A 24,748-nucleotide genomic window follows, 5' to 3' on the forward strand; every position below is an offset into this window, starting at 1 on the left:
CAAATGGCTGATAGGCTTTATCAAAAATGATAAAAGAGTACAGTATGGGACAAGTTGGAACTTGTGTGTACTTGTTAAAGATTTACCTGTAGTGTTAACTGCTGTGCATTGTAAAGAAAATCATCTACAAGTTGCATAAATTCTAACTACTGCCAACTGGTCCAAGACCTCCAGAAACTTCAGCCCAGCAGCAGACTGCAAAAAGTGTCAAAATTTAATACCAGAATCTGAAGTTCACTTTTGTAATTGCTGGTGTAAAAGTGCATCGGTCAGAGCAAAGCTTCAATTTGCCAAAATATAGGCAAAGACATGTCCTTCTGGAATAATGTGCTCTGAACAGACAAAGATGTATTGCCACAGTAACAGCAGACATGACAGGCAGAGGCCAGAAACAATTTTTTTCAGGAGGGCCTCATAATGACTGTGAAGCATAATGTTGGAAATGTGGTTTGGAGGTTTTTGTGTGCCTCAGGGACTGGGCAGCTTACAGTGAGGGATTCAACTATAAAATCTGTATCAAATAGTTCTGAAAGATAGGGCGCCTGGGTGGCTTAGTGGTGAAGTCGGCGACCACATACATATGCTGCATTGCAGTGCAGGCGGCGCGGGCTCGAGTCCCGGCCCGTTGCCAGTTTGCCTGCGTGTCTTCCCCTGTATCTTTCCCCCATTTCCTGTCTCTCTCAACTGCTGATAAAAGCTGCTGTGGCCAAAAATGCAAAAAAAAAAAAAAAATAGTTCTGAAAGATTATATAAAGATATGAAGTTAAACCAGAAATGGGCCTTTAAACAGAATGATGAACCTAAGCACACTTACAAATCCACTAAGGTACGACTTACAGAGGAAACTGAGGGATACGGCATGAAACCCAATGAAATGTTGTGGTTGAATTTGAAACAGGCAGTGCATCCATCCAGGAAAACCCTCAAACACTGTACAACTGAAGAAATGATGAATTAATAAGTGGTCAAAATTTCCAGTAAGCCAATGTCAGAGAGTGGTGGGCAAACTATGAAAGAAGTGATTTCTAATGAAAGGGCTGAACTAGCTTCTGAGTCCAAAATCAAACTTACTTTTTACTTATATTACCAAAAAAGATAATAAACAAATCTTTGTGATCATGTTAAAGTATTTATGTGTAGCCACTGTTTCAAAGAGGATTAACCCCAGTCTGTACTTTTATTTTAACTGTAGCATTTTTAATCATCATTTCATATTTTTACAGTTAGGTCCACAACTTTTTTTTTTTTTTTTTTTTTTTAATTTTTAATTTTGCCTCCTTACACCACCACAGTGGATTTAATAAATAAATAAATAAATAAAGACGTGATTGAAGTGCAGACTTTCAGCTTTAATTCCAGGAGTTTAACAAAGGTATTACATTAACTGTTACAGCCATTTTTATACACAGTCCCCCATTTTCAGAGGCTCAAAAGGAAGTGGACAGGTGAGGTCTGTTCCCTTGTTATTTCATGGCTAATGAAGCACGCATAAAATCTAAAGCTGATTCAAAGTTCTACAGGAGGTGTATCATTGGTGTATCTACAATCAAGAGAAGCTTCATAAATGGAAATGTTCTTCCTTACACTCAAGAACAATATGGAAAAGATTTTTTTTTACTGATGAAACCAAGATTAACTTGCACCAGAATGATGAAAAGTGAAAAGTATGGAAAACGGTGGAGGCAATGTTATGGCATGGACGTGTAAGGCTGCCAGTGGAACTGGGTCACTAGTGTTAATTGATGACTGCTAATAGAAGTAGCAGGACAATTTCTGCAGTGTACAGGGCTGTACTCTTTGCTCAGATTCAGCCAAATGCTGCAAAACTGATCAGACAGCACTTCACAGTGAAAAGAGACTATGACCCCAAAGCATGCTGCAAAAGCAACTCAAGAGTTTTCAAGGCAAAGAAATAAGATATTCTTCAATGGCCAAGTCAGTCACCTGATCTCAACCCAACAGAACATGCTTTTTAGTTATTACAAACAAAACTGAAGGCACCAAGACCCACAAACAAGCAGCAGCTGAAGGCAGAGCATCTCAAGGGAGGAAACACAGCATCTGGTGATGTCCGTGGGTTCTAGGCTTCAGGCAGTCATTGACTGCAAAGGATTTTCATCCAAACATTATAAGGACATGTGGACATCTGTTCAGTGTAATTTTTGCTTTCCTGCATCACAGTGAAAACCTGGCTGTATTTAAAATAATGTGCAATCAGTTTTTGCCTTAAGAGCATTTTTCATTTGTTACTGTTTCAAAATTCAACATTCTTTCAAACACTTCCCCCAGATTATCCCCCCAGATTTAGTAATGAACATGTTTTGTGAAACGGGCCTGGGTGAGGTATTTATTGTCAGCGTTACATGAGGCTGAAAGCCGTGAGGGCCTTTTGTGCAAAAAGTTGTAATATCTTAAAAGTTTGCAAATGTAACCAAAGCGTTTGCAAAATTATTATGGGATTACAGTATTTGAAACAGGCATTGGGATGATGAAAGATAGCTACCGTTTGGAATTGTGAGTAAATGTGCAAGTGTGTGTTGTAGCTATAACTTCGGTTTATTTTCAGGGAGTACATATTGAACGGTCGTCACATGAATTATTCCGTTAATGGATACGACACAGTGGGTGTATCGTGTTTCACTTGTCTGTGCAGCAAGTGAAGCAAATTACTAGTAGACTGGAATCGTGAGCGAACAACCTACCTTACTGCGAGTGGAAGAAAACTGGCTTTTGAGTGGCAGCCGTATCAGCCAATCATAATTCGTTCGGCCGAGTCTCTTTAAAGCTTCTGCTAATAGCCTTTGTGTGAAGGCGGGGAGCATTTCGCTCGGTTAGTCTGCTGATTAGCAACAAACAGAAGGTTACGAGTTTGAAAAATTGGACTATTTGATTACTAGGCCGGCTTTGTGGCGACTGGAGCGGAGTGAACTATGTCGGGTGTTTGACCGGAGCTTGTTGGCTCGCTTTTGAAGGGGTCCGGCGGTGATTATTGCAACATTTTCGAGCTGGTCGGGGGAGACAGCCTCGCTTTTAGGTCGTCCAAGTCGCGATGCTGAGCTGATAGCTGCGTCATCATGTTGCTTCCGACTCGAGTTGGCGAAAAGAAATCACAAGTTAACGCCAGAGGTGAGGCTGCCCGCCGTCATCCATCCCCAGAGGCCACTCCCGACCTCTGAGACAGATGGAAGACGGACTGCCGGCGAGAGGTTAACGGAGAAGCCCGTTTACGCGGTCGTTGTGGTGACTTTACATCACTTGGATTGGCGTTGTTGGCGCGATACTCTCCTGGTTTATCATCCACATTTAGAAGGACATAAGGAATCAATTTATGGTTGCCTAGAATTCGAAACCGAGAAATTGCTCAGAAATTTGACCAAATGTGTCCCAATGAGGAAGTGTAACTATTACATATTTAGGGATGTTTGGATAGAGAGAAGTGATGCTCTCATTGACAGCAAAGGTACAAAGCAGGGGCAGGGAACTGCGGCTGATTCCCGTCTGACTTTTCTTCTGCTTTTGAAGCCACAATGGAGAGGCGTTAATTTTTGAGAATTTGCTCTGTATAGTACACTAGATTGTAACAGACTTGTAGCTGGGTGTTAGAGTGTGTTTTCGTGGCTCTGTCGTCCTTTATCACCCCATCCACGTGGACTTTGTTTCACGTCGGTGAGTAAAGTTTCCTTCTGAGACCACAAAGTTGCATCTCTATATCGGAATATAAATCCACTAAAAAGAGAGAAAGGAATGGCCTGCGACTGCTCCCACACCAACGCCCAGTACGAAAACGCAGAGACGTTTTGCCCCTCCAAGCCCTGGTTGGATGGAGACGGAGAGCAACCCGGTGAGAAGGAGTCAGCGGGGGACTCGGATGGGCGTGGAGCCACCGCACGGTGGTCCCCCAACTTTGAGGTGATAGACGGGCTGCTATATCGAAAGAAACTGGAAAGGGGCTTTATCAACTACCGGGAAGTTTTGAATGAGGACCGAAGACATGAGGCCATCTCCACCTTCCACCGACGGCGACCGGGCCAGCGCCACTTCTCACTGGAAGAGACCTACAAATGCGTGGCTGAAAACTACTGGTGGGAGGGTATGAACATCACTTAGTCTCTAGACTGTCCTAGCACAGCATGTTGCTTCTGTCTAGACTAATACAAATGTAAAATAACCGTATAACTTCTTACTGATTGTGTGATCTATACATAAGTAGAGGATTTAATTCTGATTGTAAATGTAGGACTGTTTGACACCCACACACATGCACTAGTGTTGAATCAGTCAAAGATTGAGAGACTTATTCAGACATGAACAATAGGTGTTAATTGCATCCCTTGCTGTTCTTTTTGGTGAGGCAATACTAAGTGTTGAAAGAGTTTTGACACCTTTTAAAGTGGTTAGTCCCCTTCATGCGCCTTTAAAAAGCTGCACCATTATCTCTTCCTGTCTTTTGTTGCCTCGTGTTCTGATGTTTGAACAACTGCCTCCTTCACAGGGATGTACTTCCAGATCAGAGACTTTGTCCTCAGCTGTCCAGAGTGTCAGCACAACAAGAAATCAGAGGTGAGTGTAAGCTGGAGTTAGAAAGTGACCTGACAGCTAACGCTATCCCGGGGCCCCTGTTTCTGCTCATCAAATTTTAAGTGCTTCTTCGTTTTTATGGAGTGTGCCTTATTTTTCTGCATGTCACACATTTTAATTCACACCTTCTCACTCATTCCCACTTAATCTCGCGCTTTTCTCCTAGAAGTGCTTTCTCACACACGAACGATATTGCTATAATAGGGCCTTTTGGTCTATTTTTTATGTATTTTTTTCTTTTTTTTCTTTTTGTCTCTGTCTCTTTGATTTGCAGGATCCAGGTGGCAGAGGATGTGTCACAAAGACGGTAGCATCGCACAGCTCCGACATGCTGAGCAAGCTGAGGAGTCAGCGTGAGGCGGGGCAGTTCTGTGACATCACCCTGCGGACGAGCGGGCGCTCCTTCTTGGCACACAGAGCTGTTCTGGCGGCCGTCAGTGATCACTTTCAGGAGATCTTCACGGAAATGGACTTGAGCATGAAGGCAGACATAGATCTCACAGGTGAGACGAGTGGGCACCTGGAGGCCAAACGTCACCGTTTGAGCTGCGTTCCAGTTCAGTGGCTCAAGGCGGCCTAAAAGACCTTACTGAACCTGATCCTTCTCCTCACATCAGTCACTCAGACAAGACGCAAGTCAAAAATTGGCCTTTGGTCAACTTCTATATGAATATTTCTGGCCTAAATGTCAGCAGAAGATTAACAATAGTAGTGTTAGAAATGTGATATTTAACCTGAAGGTATTCTCTTTTTAGATGGTGCTTTGGAAACAATTTCCCCCTCACCCCTTTCGGATAGATACATTTCTTTATTTAATCAGGGGAGGCTAGTTTGGAAGAAAGCGCTCCTTTACAGTAATGCCCAGCAAATACATTACGGGTACTATTTAAAAAAAAAAACTCACAAAAAGCATTTTATTATGTGTAAACTCAAAATTCCAAAGCTACATGCATGCCTAAGATCTTCTATGATAAAATATTTGTCTCACTTAAGAGACTCCTAAATCCTGTTCCACCTATAAGAGGCGTAATAGGCAAGTGTAATTTTTCCCAGTGCTCATCGGGATATCAAAGGTAATGCTTTCTTGTGAGGAATGCTATAACTCAGATTTCAAAGCTGTAAACATGAGAATAAATAAGCTACTTTTTTATGGATGGCTTGGAGATAAAAAGAAGACAGTTAATCTCTATGAGTGGTGAGTTATAGCTATCCTACTTCTCATAGTAGATAAAATGATGGTTGCTGAAACTGTCCCCAGTAATACATCTAGAAAGGGAGACCCATGAGCATGAAGGGGCTTGAGAGCATTGGCAGTTACATAACAGGAGCTGCATCCAAAAAAAAAAACATTTGTGGCGCTTTCACTCCTCCATGCAGCAAATGGTCAGGTTTATGCAGAACTTAATATAATTAGGGTTTGGACGTAATTCACTACCAATTTGTTAGTTTTGACTGCAACACAATGAAGGATTTCCAAGAAAGGCTTTCTAAAAAAAAAGGTGTGTGTTTGTCTGAACTCCTCACATATCCCAGATTTTTATCTCACTTTTGAATGTAGGCACTGAGAAATGGCTTAAATACTTTTAGCTTGTGACATTGTTGGACAGCCAGTTGCACATTCTGTTTATTATGTTAGGATAACCCAACCTTTATTTTGATTATCCATAAATCTCCACATTACTAAATTGGATTTTTTTTTTCTTTAAAAAATCAAATAATACTGAAAAATGTCCATTATTATTTTAAAGTGCTCAAGATGACTTTCCCATTGCTTTTTTCCCCTTTTTTCTTTCTTTCTTTTTTTTTTTAACATAACTTTTTTTTTTAAAATTGACTTTTTTATTTTTATTTAAATGAATGTGTGGGTGGGCATGGGATCAACTCTGCGGTGAATCCACAGCCATTTGAGAAGCTGGTACCAGCAGAGTTTTGCTCATCAATCATTATTTAGTCAGCAGAATACAGGTTGTCTTTCAGCCAACTAGTAAACTTAATGCTGCTCCTCTAGTGAGTAATAAACTTTAGTCAACAGTGTCCCTGTAATACCCTGTTATTAACATGCCCAGGCTAGAACAAACAGTAGAATCATTATTATTTCCACTGATTTATTACACAGTATCTAATGTATATACATATATAAAGTGTCTGAATGCAAAAAATGTAAATTTGTGAACTCATGACAACTCCTGACATGAGGTAACAAGATTAATGTCTTATCATTCCTCTAATAACGGTTTTTAGGAAACTAATGGCTAATCATATCATCTAATATAGGCAGAGGAGATGGTTTCTAAGCTGGATTTCAAAGGCCTTTGTAATGAGCCTGGATTGACATTATGTTATGAAATAATCAGTCTAAAATTTCTGACTTTTTGAATCTGATCCCTGAAATGAGATTTAGCTGTTGTCTGTGTTATCATTTACTTATGTGAAGACACACATCAAAGATGAGAGCAGAAGTGTCTATGATTAAAGGAGTTGTTAATTTGTCATCTTGTCTCAACTGTCATGTTTACACTTTGCTCCCACTTGGAGTGCTCTCCCTCTGATCTTCTGTTTACACCGAATTGCTTTCATCTCCCTCTTCTCACCCTCTGATTGACCAGTGATCTAATTAAGGGCTCCTTTTTAACCCCCAGGTTTCAGCGAGGATAGCCTTCTCTCTCTGCTGGATTTCTCCTATTCCTCCACTCTGTGTGTTCGCCGCGAGGATCTACCTGAAGTCATCGCCATGGCCCGCCACCTGGGCATGTGGCCTGCAGTGGAAGCCTGCTCTGCCCTCATTAAAGAGCAGGAACAGCAACTGCATCTGGGCTTAGCCTGTGCTGGTGCGTGCCGTGAGCGTCAGTACCAGCAGAGAGAAAGCAAAAGGAAAAGGGTTTTGGGATTGGAGGACAATGTGAATGACTGCTTCAATCTAACACTGGATGCATCAGATGAGTCTTTTGAAGGAAGTCCCAGCCGCAATTTGCGCAGAACGCCAAAACCACAAGGCCACAACGGCCTCCCTCTGAGTCCCTCACACAGGATGAAGCTCATGGACTTTAAATCCCCCTCTTCAAAAAAGGCTGCCACATCTCGAAATGCCATACCCACCCCACAGTCACAGAATTACCCACCTGTATCTCCATCAAACACTCGGCTGCTCCGCTCCACTCCTGGAGCTGCCAAGCAGGTTCAGAGATTGCTGCCAATGTCAGAGACCTCTCAAAAAAACAAAAAATCTCATCCCATCTCCCAGCTCTCCTGCACATCTAGATTGAGGCCCGGCACTGTGTGCAGTCCTGTAAGGGTTAAGCAGGAAGTTGAGGAGGTTGGCGAGGATGAAGAGGATTATGCCAGAGCACAGGAAAAGTACAAGTTGATGAATGTTCTGGGGTTACAAAGGACTGCTCTCCTCCCCAGACCAGAAGATCTTATTGGCTGGAGACAAAAGAAGCGACTAAGGAAGCTGAAGGCCAACAACTATTCACTGACCAAGCGGCGGAAACCCCGTTCACCATCCCCGGGACTGTCTTATGGGGATGTGACACTGGCGCTTCCCCTGTGCAACCCTGTCAACACCCACCTTCTGCACAAGCCTGTGAAGACCAAACCTGGCGCACCAGCTAGCGCAGAGAAGGTTACAGCTAAGAGGCCAAAAACCACCCTGCAGCGTGTTCCTCCCAGTGATAGGAGCATGCGAAGTAAAGGGGTGTTGCCCGACATGTTCCAGCCTACATCCAGGCCTGCCTTTGGGGGGAGGCAACTCAGACAATCCGTGAGGAAGGGTGACGGTGCCCACCTTCATGCCCAGCAGCCTCTGCGACGCAGCCCCAAAAAGAATATAGTGAGAAACAAAGTCAGGATCAAATCCGAACCGGCTGAATACGCTCTCTCAGGTCTCTTTTCATCAAACAACCGCTGTGGCCCCACACCCCACAAATCGTTACCTTCACAGAAGATAAAGGCTAGAAACAAGGTTGCTGTAGAGACAGTCAGAACACTGCGTTACAACAGCGGCCGACCGGCAGCAAAGGCTAAACTCAGACGGGGCTCCACAAAGGAGGTGAAGAAGGCGAGGTGTGGTCCCAGAGAGGAGGTAAGGAAGGTGGGAAACCAGGGGCTGAGAGGAGCCATGGACACTAGACCAAAAGTGAAAGAAAATAAACCTGATGGGCTGCAGTTTTCAGAGCAAGCGCCTCCACCGTCCATCTATAACCACCCTCTGTACAAAGTCATTAAAGAGGAACCAGCAGAACCTGTGCCAGTTGTAGGACCTTTCCCTGACCCTCCCTCACCAGACCTGGGCAAACGCCAGAGCAAGCCCCCCATCAAGTTGCTGGACTCGGGCTTTCTGTTCAGCTTCTGTCGGCCAGCAGGGGGGCCCATCACCGGACTGAAGAAAGAGGAGGAGAGTGTTGATATCTGCTTAACACGCTCTGTGTCACAAGTTGGAGAGAAATTTGAAGCAGAAGAGTCCCCCCACAGGACTCTGAGAGCCAGAGGGCCACCCATCCTTCCGCTGGTGAAGAGGGAGAGAGAGGAGAGGAAAGTGACCCAAGTTAAAGGCCAGAGACCCAGGCCTAACCCTCGAAACACGTTACCTCTAGCCAGATGTGCTAGGTCAAAAACTGCAGGGACCATGCCAAAGGTAAGAAAATAACCAAGTAGTAATGTATAATGATGATTATGATCTCTCACTTTTCTTTTAAAAATCAAATTTTAGAACTGCATAGTTTTTGTTTGAAGCATCGTCCCTGGTGCCTTTTAAAATCTTAAAAGGATTTTATCATTTTTATCTACAAAATGTGAATGAACCCATACATACTTTCCTTTTTCTCCAGCAACAAGGTAAACTCCTTGCTCTGAGCAGTCGGAGCTGTGCCGTGCTGGATGCTGTACGTCGGGCACGACTAAAGCAGCTCAGAGGGCCTCGTAGTCAAGCCCCCAAAGTTCCAAAATCAGCCCACGCCTGTCTGCAGTGCTCCGCCACCTACAAGGATTGTGATGCTCTAATTATGCATCGCCTCAGGCACATTGAGGGCAAACACTGGCCATGTCTGGTAAGCACAGGGTTTCCTGAACGTCACACGTCTAAAGATCACATAGCTGTGTGAGCATTACATTGTAACGCTCCAAAATGTGCAAATTTTATATTCTGTCATGATGAGGGCTGTATGCAGAAAATCAAATATGATCTGATGATCGTTTTATATATATATATATATATATATATATATATTTATATATATATATATATATATATATATATATATAATTTTTTTTTTTTTTTTTTTTTTTTTTTTAATTTTTTTTTTTTTTTAAACTTTGTGTGTTGAGTTCCAGATATCCTCACGCACAGCAGTGATCATATTTCAAGTCATCGCTTTGATTTAGTGACCTTTCTTTGCCACTAAATCAAGCCCAAAAAAGCTTTAGACAGTACTGGCTTGTGCAAAAGTCTTTCCCTCACTGCTTTGTCTCCTGCTGCTCTGTTCAGTGAGTTACGAGGTGATACTATTTTCATGCATCATTTAGACGAGGCCGCTCCATGCGATCTGTTTCTTCTAGCTTTCTTTCCAATAGGTGAAATCAGCACAGCCCTTCCCTTTAACTTCAGTCGGTGGTGACTTTTGTTACAAGGTGTAGCGAAGCTCAAGAGACCACAAGTGTTGTTCTTAAAAGCCTTGCATCAAAATTAAACCATTTCATATCTTTTAGGGTTTTTTTTGGTCTGGGTTTAAAAATAAATATATTTTGTTACCGTTTTTGCTTTGAATGGCATTTCCTTGAACTAGTGTGTAGCTTAGAGCTACGTTTTCTCAAATATGGTGGGTGTTTCATTAAGTGTTACCCAGTCAGCAGCAATGTGCACATAAACCCCAATGTATCAAAAAGGCAGTGGTCAATCAGCTGCCACAGGTGTAATACTTGCCTAACATATTTTGCTGCTTTTACGCAGCCCACGTTTTTGCAGTGCATTGGTTGGCGCCCAGCAGCGTGTTGCAGCTTTTTTAGAAACTGTGACATCACAACTCCTTTCCAGTCATTTCTGTGCTGTTAACACTTTGCCTTCTCCTCCTGTGCAGCTCTGCAGTAAGACGTTCTTTCGACTAAGGAATGTACGGAATCACATCCGCACCCACGACCCCAAGTTGTACAAATGCCGGAGCTGCATTGCTGCCGGTTCGTGAGGCAGCTGGAGGGCCTGCTCGTGCACTGAGACTAAGGTGAGTGACACCTTAAAAGACTGAGCTACAGGCCAGTCAGTCATCTTGCATTCTGCTGCCTGATATGATTGATTGAGAGGGAGAGATGAATGTTTGTCCTTTGCTCTTCATATATCTCACAGATGGGGCTGTCAATACCCTACAGTGCAGTATGATCATGTTCTCAATACCTGCATTGATTTTTCTTCAGAGTGGCTCGTCTGTTTCTTAACACTCATGTTTATTTTCCAGGATGAAGGCTGTCAGTGTCTCAACGCCAGGGAACGGGCTGGAGCCAGAGTCACATGATCGATCTGCAGCGTGTACATAATGCGTCCACCACACACAAGCACAACGGCCTGTGGAAATTACTCGAGCTTCTAATCATTGCCGTTGCCAATGATTGCTAATGTTATTTAAATAACCAAACCAAGGTTGCTGTTCCTGTTTGCTTTTTCGTAGACACAGAAGGTTAAACTTGAACATTACACTCAGGGGGCGGGGAATGTGATGCCACGTTATAAAGTGATTTTTAACATCACTGTTGTGTACAATATTGAATTATAAAGTGATTGTTATAACTATTACTTCTACTTATTGTCATCTTTATTTTTCTATGTATAGATACATTTGGAGTGCACTTATATCATAACATATGTTGTAAACCTAAGAAGTAGTACTGAAATCGAAGGTTTTGAGTTCAGAGCAGGAATACTTGAAGTGGTGCAAGTGCTGGAGGGAATACTTGAAGGTGGAGGTGGGATTTAGGAGCGAGCCTTTCCTCGAGGTGTTTCAGTGGGTCTTTGTCTTTTGGTGTGAAAACTTTTAAATGACTTGACTAGTCTTTCCCTCCTTTTGTATTGATCTGTTAATCTCACCTAGTCCTTGAGTCTGGGGTTTGACTCGGGCGGGGGGTTGGTGTGGTGAAGCAACTGCATGTGTATTTCCAGGCTGTTTGTAGTCCCCCCCCCCCCCCCCCCCCCCAATCTTTTCTAAGGCTGCCGGTTTTAAAAAGGGAAAGTGTCTCGTTTTTAATGTGAATTTATGAAATCGTAATCAAGACAGCTGTGTCATTACAGATGTTCTATTGATCTTTTCCTCCACTTAAATCCAAGATAAGACGCTCATTTTGTTCTACTTCAAATTCTACTGAGTAAATGCAATGTGTGCACATACAGAGATGTCTATGTTTCACAGATTGATTTTAGAAATAAATGAGCTGTCTCTCGCTATCTGTAAAGACTGAATACATTTTTTTTCCTTTTATATCCTCTCATTCTGATTTTAAGTACATATATTTGATATATTGAGGAACTGTAAATGGAGCCAGTGACAAAAGATTCAAATTATAGACCTGGGACAGTTTTATGCCAAAAGCTAAGCAGGAAGCTTGTCCCTAAAGTTAAAGGGAACTGTTTTTGTTGAAGATTTGGTTTAACACCTGAAAATGGTGCCGCTTTATGGCCGTCCAAGTGAATTTCTCTAAATTTGGCACACCTGCATTCAAGAAGAACTACTTGTTTAGTGGTCAAAGGTTACTGTGATGTCATAAACTGTTTTTATTCATAACTCCAGAATTTACATGCTGATTATTAGAAATAAAATCAGATAGGTTAAAATGTTAAAATGACATTTTATTTCACATTTGGTTGGATAATGAATTTGTGACACTTTGATGCCCACCAGTTACATTTCTTCACAACATATATGAGTGAACACAGATGCATCCAGCCTGCAACCTGACCGGTTAACAGCTGCAAGGTATTAACTGGAATTTTAAATGTTACATCTGTAAATATTTAGTAATTATGGAAGTTAATTTTCACAGCTGGGAAAAAAATTGCCATCCATGAATTAAGATTTTTGGTTATCTCAGATTTTCAGATTATGTAACTAAAATTTTTGACTTATTCAGAAGTTTGAGTCACTAAGTTAAAATGTTGAGATGATGATTTTTGCCTGGCAAAAAGAAGAAAATCTGTGGCAGAAATAATCTTCCATAAGTTCAAAAGAAAAAAAAAAAAAGCCAGTCCCAGCTTGTCAGCTCCTCTGTCTCTTATGTAATTTAATATTTTCATTATAATTTTTTAAAATCAAATCATGAGTTTGGGGGGAAAAATCCTGTAAATGCAGCCATATGAAGATGCAGAGGATATAGTCCATGCATGAATTCCAGCGTGGCATCGTGACAGGATGCCACCTGTGTAATAAGTACAGTTGTGAAATTTCCTCGCTACTAAATATTCCACAGTCAGCTGTTAGTGGTATTATAACAAAGTGGAAGTGATTGGGAACAACATCAACCCAGCCACTGTTCCAACTTAACTGCGCACCAGTGCGCAAAGCAGGTCCATAAAGACATGGATGAGCGAGTTTGGTGTGGAAGAACTTGATTGACCTGCTCGGAGTCCTGACCTCAACCTGACAGAACATGTTTGGAATGAATTAGAGCGGAGACTGCGAGCCAGGCCTTCTTGTCCGATGTCAGTGCCTGACCTTAAAAATGTGCTTCTTAAAGAATGGTCAAAAATTCCCCAAAACACTCCTAAACCCTGTGGAAATCCTTCCCAGAAGACCTGAAGCTGTTATAGCCGCAAAAGGTGGGCTGACATATTAAACCTCACGGATTAAGAACGGGATGTCACTCAATTTCATATGCATCTGATGGCAAACGAGCAAATACTTTTGGCAATGTAGTGTTTATTCTTCCAATCCTCTAAATTTTTTTCACTGTTGCTGTGCAATGTTTCAATCAATCATGATCAGGCAGAAGAAGATCTGACATTGCAAAGCGATTATGCATTAAAATGCTATGAGAGCAAAAAACAAATAAAAAAACCCACTTTAGGTAAAAGCTGCATTTGTTTGATGCATCCAGCATCTGCTAAAACAACTTTTTAAGTATCTTAAAAAAGAATGCATATATGCATAGATAACTAATACTGATAATGTGATACATTATGCTGGTGAGTGGTTTTTAAGACTATAATATGGGTTAATTTTCTTAAACTGTAGTGATTTTGTGGATGAGATAATAGTGAGATGGGATGAGAAATACTTTATGCCATATTTGAGAAATTCTTTTGTTAAAGCAGCTGAAATAATGTAAGAGAAGGTGCTCCTGCTGCCTGTACAGTAAGTGGTGCAGAGGGTGGTCAGTTTGTTCAGTGAACACAGCTTCAAAAGTGTCCAGTTTGTAGCCACTGAGCCTGTCTGTTCATGTCACCGGCTCCGACACTACCCTGGCCACAAATCACAAAATCAGATAAATCTCCGTGATTTTGCTGCACATATTGAATGAATCATCTCCTTTCTGTCTACACCCTCCATGTTTGTCTTGACATGAACACCCAGGTACTTGTACTCCTCCACCACACCAGCGTAGATAATCTGTGCTGGTAAGACGAGGAAATGTCTGAAGCTGTTAAAATTTGTGGCTTCTTTGCACCAACATCCATTTGAAGAATTGTCTACATACATGATTACAACTTTGTGTTCTATCAAAATCAACTTTACTGACCAAAGGAGAACTCATATAAGGAATTAAACTCTTGGCATAAAGGCACAAGGCAGTAATTCAAGTTGAAAGTGGGTTAGTTTGTGGATAAGGTTTATTCACAAATCACCATAAACATTTGTAAATGTCTTCTAAGTGGAGTCTTGAAGTATTTAAGGCTGATTCGTCTTCTTTCAGCTGCTCACTTTAGTGATCACCACAGCAGATCACTTGCCTCCATCTCACCCTATCTGTAGCATCCTCCTGTGTCACTGTGTCTGCATGCCCTCCTTCACAACATCCATGAACCTTCTCTGTGGTCTTCCTCTTTTCCTCCTGCCTGGCAGCTCCATCTTCAACACTATCCCTCCTCTGCACATGTCCAAACCACCTCAGCCTTGCCTCTCTAACTTTGTCTCCGAACCGCTCAACCTGAGCCGTCCCTCTGATGTACTCATTTCTAATCCTGTCCATTCTGGTCACTCCCAATCAAAGTCTTAACATCTTCGGCTCTGCCACCTCCAGCTCAGCCTCCTGTTTCTTTGTCAGCTCCACTGTCTCTAAACCATACATCACAGCATGTCTCACTAAACATTCCCTTTCACTCTTGCTGCTCTCCTTCAGTCACAAATCACCCATGGCACTCGTCTCCACCCACACCACCCTGCCTGCACTCTTTTCTTCACCTCCCTTGTGCACTGTCCATTGCTTTGGATGGTAGACCCCAGGTATTTAAACACATCTACCTTCACTATCTCTGCCCCTTGCATCTTCACTGCTACACCTGTCTCCCTCTCATTCACACACGTATTCTGTCTTGCTTTATCTGACTTTCACTCCCCTTCTCTCCAGTGCATACCTCCACCTCTCCAGGTTCTCTTCCACCTATTCCCCACTCTCACTACAAAACACAATGTCATCTGCAAATATCATAGTCCACAGAGACTCCTGCCTGACCCCATCTGTCAGCCTGTCCATCACCACTGCAAACAAGAAGGGGCTCAGAGTCGATCCCTGTTGTAATCCCAACCCCACCTTGAACCCATCTGTCATTCCTACTGCACACCTCGCCACTGACTTGCTGTCCCCATACATATCCTACACCACCCTCACATACTTCTCTGCTACTACTGACTTCCAGCAGTTCCAAAGCCCCTCTTGGCACTCTATCACATGCTTTCTCTAGATTCAGAAAAACACAGTGCAACTCCCTCTGACCTTAAGGCTGATTGTTTTTCACAATTCTCTCCAATCTAGTTTGAGCACAGCAGAGGGCACATGCTGAAGCATGAGCACAGGAGTCCCTGAGCAAATCGCTGAAACCTGAACTGCCCTGCAGCTGACACGATGTCGGAAAAAAAGGAGACAAATTTTCACTGCAACTCATCGAGCCAGACAAAGCACTCTGCATAAAGCACCATGATTTACACTGTGTATCTCACAAAACAAATATCCAGCCTTACCTGAGGCCGATCCAAGTCTCATGACCACTCTGATTTGTGAATAAACAGCATATTTGCTGTAATATTTCACAGATTTTTTGACCTGTGTTTATTTACCTTTGAGTTGCCATGGGAAATAAAAAAAGGGAACTTGCTTCATTAAAAAAAAACAAAAAAAAAAACAGTACCTAAACCTGACACTAGATGACAGCCTACACTAGTGCATAACAATGCCTGCGCGATAACAATAAGACTACAATGCAAAATGGTTCCAGCAGTATCAACCCACAGCTCTGAAAACCCCCAGACGTCCCCCAGTGTAGAGGGAAAATAAGAAATTTGTGATTGTTTTGCGAACATTTTCCCCTGACTTCTAGCCGTGCATAAACATAGCAATTACCTTAATTTTCTTATGACTAATTATTCACAAAAAGGCATTACAGTGATTCCCGTGAAAACTGCAAATAAGGTTAATAATTGTGGTTTGAGAGACTCACTATGCAGTTGGAGTTAATTAACCGAAGGGGCAGAATAAAAGTATGTTGACCCTGCAGTTCCTGGTGCTGCTTATTATAGTATAAAACTCTGAGCGCCTCACACTGCAGCATTATTCGGGGGGCTTGGGTATACTTTTTCAGACTCATAACCAACAGAGTTTACTTGGGTTACCCTTGCCTCACCACTGACTGCATATGTGGGCTTATGTGAGTTTAGGGAGCCATGGAGAGTACGCCCAGGAACAGCTGACAATTTATGCTAGTGGGGCCCCCACATTCTCAGAGAGAGGGAGAGAGAGGGAGAGAAAGAGAGAAGAGGGGGAGGGAAGAATGAGGGAAAGAGAAGGAGACATGAGAGGAGAGGAAAAGAAAGGGGGGAATTGAGAGGGCAAGAGGGGTGAGGAGTGAGGATGGTTGGAGAGCGAAGCGGACGTGGGTTGTTGGGGCGAGAAGGGGGGGGGGGGGGGGGGGGGGGCGGGGGGAGGAGAGAGGGAAAAGGGAGGCTGTCTTGTTTGTAGCTTGTCAGCAATTGCTTGAGACAAGCTTCCCCTCCATGTGTGAAAGCTACTTGGCAGGAATGCTTGGGCTGTACCAAGTGCTGCCAGGCTGGAGGGGGGTTCCACAAGAGGAACAGACCCGGATTGAGGAGCCAGTGTGTGGCTGAAGTAATCCTTCGGTAGTGTCGGCTCTTTGATGTTGTATCTTTTTGGATGTGTGTGTGTGTGTGTGTGTGTGTGTGTGGAGCGAGGAGGGAGGGAGCTGTGTGGGTGTGAATGGGGCTGGGGAGAGCGTTCTGTATGGATATGTGCTCTCTCTCCCCAGCAGCAACAAAAGAGAGGGAATGCTCCCCCCCCCCCCCTCTCGCCGGCTCTCAAGAGGAAAAAAAGAAAAAAAAAGGAAAAGAAGATGATGAAACCTGAAGTGGTCCTACAATGTGAATTGTGTGTGTGTGTCTGTGTGTTCATATAGACACGCAGACCTTATGTGCATCTGCATATGTGTGTGCGTGTGCATGTATGTCAGCGTGGATAGCTTCTCCAGTTTAATCTGTTTACTAACAATCTGCTTGAATCCTGTTTGTGCTATTTATGTGTGTGTTTCAAGCATCGTCTGTGGGTGGGTTTGTGCATGCACAATTGTCCCTTTGCAGGACTGTTTCTCTGTGTTATGTGTTTTCTTCCCAGTAGAGGATGTTATTGTCTTAAGATTGCGTGTGTGTGTGTGTGTGTGTGTGTGTGTGTGTGTGTGTGTGTGTGTGTGTGTGTGTGCATGCATGGGGGGGTCAACCTCCAGTAGCCTGTTGCTTTTTGCTTCTGACTGCTCTCTCAGCTTCCCATCAGGAGGAATGCAGACTGAGATGGATTCCTGCAGGATTCCTTTTCCCTGGCTTCATTATTCCCACTGCTGCTGCTGAACAAACAAAGCGCACCAAAAAGACGCACAGGCACACACATATCTGCTGTTTGCTGACACAACCAGGAATATCCCGAAACCGAACTGACTCCAATCTTAATGATGAGCCCTAAAAACTTGTACAACTTTCCTCTCTCTTCCTTACTTTCCTCCTTATCTCTTCTCCCACTTTTACTCCCTCCTGGGCTTTCTCACATTCTCACGAATGCATGCTCTGCTGTTGGCAGGCACAGCGTTTTTGCTTCTACACTCAACCTTTGTGTGTGTGTGTGCGCGCGCGCGCGTGTAAAAGCAGTAAAGTTTGACAACGTCCAGTCAGCAGCAGCAGCAGCAGAAGGCTACAGAGCCGAGTCCTCTGTGTTACACAAGGAACTGAAAGCTCCTCTCATCCCTTTACCCTCGCTCATCATCTGTTTCCAGGGCCTGTGGTTAAAAAAAAAAAAAAAGGAAGAGGCCAAGAAACGGGATGCAATTTTAAACGAATTAGGCCGTGAATAATTTTCATGATGTCAAAATGTATTGGGGTGAAGGCGTTTATGTAATTGGAGCACTTGGTTCACTGCAGCTTAAGATAGGAAATTTTTTATTTAGACGGGAACGCATGCAGCCCTTAATGAGCACGTACACAAGTGCACACACTCACACACACACACAAAATCACGGGCTCACATGTTTAATTTGTGCGCACACCCACGCCAACACCTGAGTGATGTGGTTGATACAGTCGGCTGTGCTGACCTCATTTACATGTCCTCTTGAGAAGGTGCACTGTAAAGAATGGAGGGGACGAGGCAGGAGGAAATATGGGAGAGGTGAGAGGAGAGGGAAGTGAGTCAAAAAAGTAGGTGTGTGGTAAGGAGGGAATGGGAAAGTTGAAGAGGAGCAGAGATGAGGAGAAAAGGAAAGAAAAAAATAAGCAAAGGAATATGGTGATGACAAAAGAAGAAGCATTTTGCAATATGAATATGAGGCAAAACAAAAAAAAGCAGGAGGGAAAAGTGATATGAGAAGAGGAAATAATGAGAAGAAGAAGGTGTGAAGTAAAAATGAATGGGTGGACAGGCTAACAGAAGGGGGAGGGATGAGGAAATAAGGCAGGGAAAGAGGAAGCAAGGAAGCGCATTTAGGGAGGAGTAAAAGATGAGGGGGTAAAAGGATAGATGAAAGAGGGGGAAAGTTGAAAGGTAAAGGGGGCGGAGAAATGAATGAAGACTGTGGCCAAGGAAGGCAGGGATGGAGAGAGGGAGGGAAGCTGGTAGAGGAGGGAGGGATAGAGGGAGGGAGCGAAGGGAAGGGGAGGAGGGTTGATCTCTGGGGTTTGAAGCACATTAGTATTCATGGGGAAGAGGAGGCCACAGACAGCAGAGAAACAGAGGGACCAGACTCAGAGCAGCATACCACACACACACACACACACACACACACACACACACACACACACACACACACACACACACACACACAAAAACATAAATACACTCACTACAAATAGGCAAGCACTCACACATCTCTCTGTATACGTGCCCCTACACACACATACACACAAACACTGTTTATGTATCATGTGATCTTAATTGGTACACAGGTCCTAACCACTCCTTGTGCTGATATCCACACAAACAGTATACTGAAAGGCAGCAGAGACGTTTGCGCTCCATCTTGCCTAATATCTGCAGGTTGCACGCATTAATGTGGATACAGGCCCTGGAAATCCTCCCATGAGATGTTTTAGTGGTCGAGGCCTGTGAAACCGCATTCACCCCCGCTGGCCTCGGATCGAATCCCTCCTCAGAAGCGTCTCTCCTGTGTTTTCACCACTTCGCATCCCTTTCCCCTCTATCCTTCTTTATCAATGAAAGCACAAGGCCGTGAATGACGTCTGCCTGCTTTTTTTTTTTTTTTTGGGGATAAAAAAAAACAAAAAAAAAACCAGAAGATCTTAGCCGCTACTGTATACCTACAGACGATGAGAGGAAGCAAAGCAGCGCAGGTGATTCATTTCACCGTGGGAGAGAAGGGCCGGGCTGAGCTCTGGGGAGAAGGTGTAAGACAGAAAAGATTCCTATCGTGTTGGAGGCCACTTGCAAAACACCTCTGATGGTGGCAGGAGGAGAGCAGAGAGAGGGAAGAGGAGGAAAAAAGTGGCAACACTCTCCGGGTGTTCTATTCTTAGTCTCGCTCTCTCTCTCTTCTCAGAGAGAGAGAATCTATATGTGTGTGTGTGTGTGTGTGTGTGTGTGTGCGTGTGTGTGCCTTTGCACACGTGTGGGCGGGCAGGTGGTGTACAGCTGACAGTTGATTTGCTGTGACACCAGACACACTGGCTGCCTTGGACTCCCATGGCCTAGATATCAGAGTCTCCTGGAAGCCCCCTCACACTCTGTTACACACACACACACACACACACACACACACACACACACACACACACACACACACACACACACACACACACACACACACACACACACACACACACACACTTAATCACATTCACACACTCATCTATGTCACTCTTTTCTTTCTTTTTCCCTTTGCCCCCCTCTCTCACTCTCTCATAGACCCACATATCACTTTCTGATTGGCAAGCAGGTGGTCTCTACTGAATGTCCTTAAGGGTTTTGTGGAGGGGGGGGTGACTGGTAAAGATAACAGCAAGGCAGCAGGCAAGATGATTGCAAGAAAGAAAGGGGAGCTGGAGACACAAGGAAGGAGAAATGCTGAGGGGAGGCAGAGCAAGAGAGAAACAAATAGAGTGGGAAGCAGGGAAAAGGGGGGGAAAGAGAAGGAGAGGAGTGATAAAGTGCATGAGGCTGATAGATAGATAGAAAGGGAGAGAGAGAGATGGAGTGAGAAGAAAGAAAAGAGTGAGATCCCATCATGTAAACAGACCGAAGCACCGCATAGAGATGGAGGAGGCTGTTGCCATGGCGGCAGAGGCTGCATCCTTTTGTTAAAGATGTCACTCAGGGGGAATCAGGGCTAATGAGGAAGGACTTTGCGCCTGCGTGTGCATGTGTGCGTGCCCGAGTGTTTAGTCAATGTGTATCTGAGCAACACGGTCTGCTGGTATTCTCGGCGCTATAATGGTTTCACTTCAGGAAAAAAAAAGTAGATAGTGGAAAATGTAGTTGAGAGCAGAAGGATGAGTGGAAAATTAAAAATAGAGGAGAAATGGAGTCAAGCAGGGGTTACACGGTCCATGTAGAGAAATGTCAGTGTCGTTGGTGAGAAGGGCACAAGGCAGTGAATTACAGATGAATGTAACTGTGCGTGTTTGTGTGTCAGACTGAACTCCATTGAGAATTAGGCGAGGGGTGTGTGTGTGCGTGTGTGTTTTGGTGTGGCACTGTGCTGCGTAGGTGGTTTGTTCTCCGTGCTCTTCATCTTGCCGCAAATTAGTGAAGAATCAAAGGGAAACAGGTTTCATTTAATCCTACCCTCTCTGTCTCTCTCCATCTTTCTTTCTTTTTCCTCTCTTTCACTCTCTTGTCTCTCCGTCCTCGGCAAACAGCCTTGAGCCTCCCACAGAGTGAATGCAGACATCTGCCTGCACTTTCTCTCTCTTTCTCTCTTTCTGTCTCTCCCTCTATTCTGTCTTAGAACCAATACACAAACACACATGCACGCGCGCGCGCGCACACACACACACACACACACACACACACACACACACACACACACACACACACACACAGAGCATTTGTTTCCCTGTCAGCTCCGTCATCAAAGAGGGTGAGAGAAGTCTTTGTGCCATTCTTCGTTTCTACTCCACTTCCCTCTCCTCATCTCTTTTTTCCTTCTGTTCCTCTCTAGCAGTTCCCCCCCATTTTTGTCCCCCGATCTTCCTCTCTTTCCCTCTCTTCCTCTGCCTTTATAGACAGGGATAAATAATTTGATCTGGAGGGTTTTGAAATTCCACCACTCTGAGAGGCGTGACGTTAATCTTTTATTATCTGCTCTCTCATTCTTCCTCTCCCTTTCTTTTCCATTCCTTTTTCTCCTTATCGCTCCACCAGACCCTTTTCCTCCTGTCCCCCCCCCAGCCTGTCCTTGCAGTATTCTAATGATTCATATTTCACATCCACTGCCTTTTCATTTAGCCTGTCTACACCGCTTCAGGGACAGCTACTCACGATCTTAATTGACTGAGGAGATAGAGAGGCTGGGTGGGTGGCAGAGGTAGATCTGCCATCCAAACCCCCACCGTGCACAAACAAACACACACACACACACACACACACACACACATATGTGTGTGTGTGTGTGTGTGTGTGTGTGTGTATGAAGGGGATACAGAGCAAGATTTGTACACATACACAGGCTCCCCAGCATCCACACATCTGAACAAAAACACATCAGTGCATGGACACGCATGCAGATTTGCACGCTGTGGTAATTAAGCTGTCGATTTTTCTTAGGGTCAGGGGAGTGACGCAGGAGAGCAGAGCATAAATGATGATGTGAAGGAAAGGATGCTAAGATGAGGAGAAATGAGAGGACTCACTCCCTCCCTTTCTCACCTCTCTCTCTCTCTCTCTCTGCCTCTCTCCTCCTCTCTCTGAATCCCCCACCACCCACCTACCCCCAACCCATCTCTCTGTCTGTCTGTGCCTCTCTTTGATCTCAGCCTCTGTCCCACACTGCATATTAAGATGCCCGGGCCCCTGTTTGGTATTCTGAGGCGGGCACCAAGATGCCAGTCTCCATATCCTCTCCTCGCTTCTCTCTGAAAGAGAGCAAAAACCCCTCTGTCTGTCTCAAGATGCTTATCCCGCTAAATGGGTCTGAAATAGCTGGAGAACAGGGCGGGGGAGCGGTGGTGGTGGCAGGGTAGAGAGAGATGCACAGAGGAGTGGGGGTGGAGGGGGAGTGGAGGGGGGGGGGGTATTAGACACACCACAGACGGGTGGTGGTGGGTGGGGGGAGTAGTTGGAAGGGAAGCGGGGTAAGGAAAGAGAAACAGAGTGATGGGGCTGATTTTAGCTGAGAGGATAATTAAACGCTATTATCACACTGGGCCAGTAATACAGGCAGCCTGTACATAGAGTAGCCAGCCCTCCCATGTTTGCTTCGCTAAAAGGAGGGAGGAAGGAATGAGGGAGGGAGAGGAGAGGAGAGGGAAGCACAGATTAATAGGCGGAGGAAGAGCAAGAGAAACAGAGAGAGAAAGACAGCGAGGCACTGAGGGGGAGAGAGGGAGACAGACGGCAAAATAGGCAAACAGAATTAGAACGAGAGAATGAGTGGGAGAGTTTAGTGGTGGGGTGATTGCTCAGTGTTTGGGATTAGCATGACTCTCTCTCTCACCCCCCCCCCCCCCCCCCCCCCCCCCCCCCCCCCCCCCGTTCTCTTTATATATATATGTATCTCCCTTTTTCTTTCTCTCCCTCTCCTTTATAAGCCCTGGGGATGGCACAGCTTTAGTTAAACTGCTCTATTAAACGACGCCTGCTGAGAAAATCAAATTATAACTTCCTTTAATCAGCGAGTATCAGTGGCCCACACAGGAGCAGCCGGCTCTGACAGCACATGGAGAGAGAGAGAAATAGAGAGAGAGAGAAAGAGAGAAGGAGACTGTGACTGGAGACCTGAGGGAGGCCGATATGAACCTGTCTCCCGTCTGCTTTGGTTCCCATGGCAACAAGATAGAGTGAGGGGGAATATGGGTTGTGGAATGTCTGCATCTATCGTTTCCTCTCGGTAAGCATTCATACACAAAGATAGGAGGGAGAAAGAGAATACGCTCAGTGAGTCAGGGTGTTTGTCTGTTTGGGTGGCGTTTGAAAGTGGGTGCACACACCCACAACTACTGCCATCCACATCTGCCATCCCCTGTGTGACCTGAGCCGTGCTATTAAATAACTAAGTGCATTTACTTGTGTAGAGTAACTACCTAAGGAAAAAATAATTGTGGTATTAATACTTAATATGAGTATTTTCTGCACTTTTTACTCCACTGCATTTATTGCAGTGGAGTACAGCTCAAGTTACATTTATATAACTTGATATATATATATATATTCATTTGAATGGGTGAGTGTGCTGTACATGTACTGTACATTTATTGAACATTGCTGTATGAAATGTAAAATTATAGAAGAAAAAGGGAAAACAATGATCAGTTTTTTTCCCACCCTGACTTGAAATACAAAATAGCTCAAAACAAATCAAAACACATGCTTACATATAACACATATCTACAACCCCAGTTCTGAAAAAGTTGGGACACTGTGAAAAATGTCAACAAAAACAGAATGCAATGATTTTGAAACTGCATAAAACCATGTTTTATTCACAATAGAACATATCAAATGTTTAAAAATAAAAAAGAAATGGTAATTTTACATTTGATGGCAGCAACATGTCACAAAAAATGTTGGGACAGGGTCATGTTTACCACTGTGTGGCATCCCCACTTACAACAAAAGTCTGTAAAAATCTGTGAACTGAGGAGACCCGCTACTGGACCTTTGGGAGAGGAATGTTGTCCCGTTCTTGTCTGATATAAGATTCTGGTTGCTAAACAGTCCTGGGTCTCCTTTGTCATATTTTTCATTACACGACGCTCCAAATATTTTCATCTGGTGAAAGGTCTGGATTACAGACAGGCCAGTTCATCTGCACCTGGACTCCTCCACTACAAAGCCGTGCTGGTATAATAGCTGCAGTATGCGGTTTAGCATTGTCTTGCTGAAATATGCGCAATTTAACCTGAATTTTTGCATGTTATGATGAACTGTGTTCACAAATAGTGACTTTTGGAAGTGTTCCGGAGTCCATGCAATGATTTCCATAGCAGAATTATGCCTTTTTTTTTTAATGCAGTGCTGCTTGAGGGCCTTAAGATCACGGGCTTTCAATATTAATTTTCATCCTTGTCCCTGGTGCACAGATTTCTCCAGATTCTCTGAATCTTTTGATGAATTTATACACTGTAGATGATTTTAGCTACACTTGCAGTGTCCCAGCCTTTTTGGAATTGGGGTTGTATCTATCTAAGACAATCCATGGGAGATAAATATGAATTTAACGTGTAAGAAACAACCTCAACTTCAGATAGAAACATAATTTGATTATACAGTGCACTGTTATCAACTGTTTGCCAACTTCTTGGCTTTATGACTACTT

General features: G+C 43.9%; 1 protein-coding gene across 1 annotated transcript; it reads left to right on the plus strand.

Annotated features, from left to right (window-relative positions):
• Positions 1 to 2,805: 2,805 nt before the first annotated feature.
• Positions 2,806 to 11,742, plus strand: LOC115800981 (uncharacterized). The gene is made up of 7 exons (XM_030758651.1): positions 2,806 to 4,090; positions 4,493 to 4,560; positions 4,853 to 5,081; positions 7,218 to 9,211; positions 9,405 to 9,623; positions 10,650 to 10,790; positions 11,022 to 11,742. Exons 1-6 carry the CDS (start codon positions 3,745 to 3,747, stop codon positions 10,752 to 10,754), a joined length of 2,961 nt encoding a protein of 986 aa, XP_030614511.1. The 5' UTR covers positions 2,806 to 3,744; the 3' UTR covers positions 10,755 to 10,790; positions 11,022 to 11,742.
• The last annotated feature ends 13,006 nt before the right edge of the window (positions 11,743 to 24,748 follow it).

Source organism: Archocentrus centrarchus, chromosome 21 (assembly GCF_007364275.1).
Source record: "Archocentrus centrarchus isolate MPI-CPG fArcCen1 chromosome 21, fArcCen1, whole genome shotgun sequence".
NCBI classification, from domain to species: domain Eukaryota; kingdom Metazoa; phylum Chordata; class Actinopteri; order Cichliformes; family Cichlidae; genus Archocentrus; species Archocentrus centrarchus.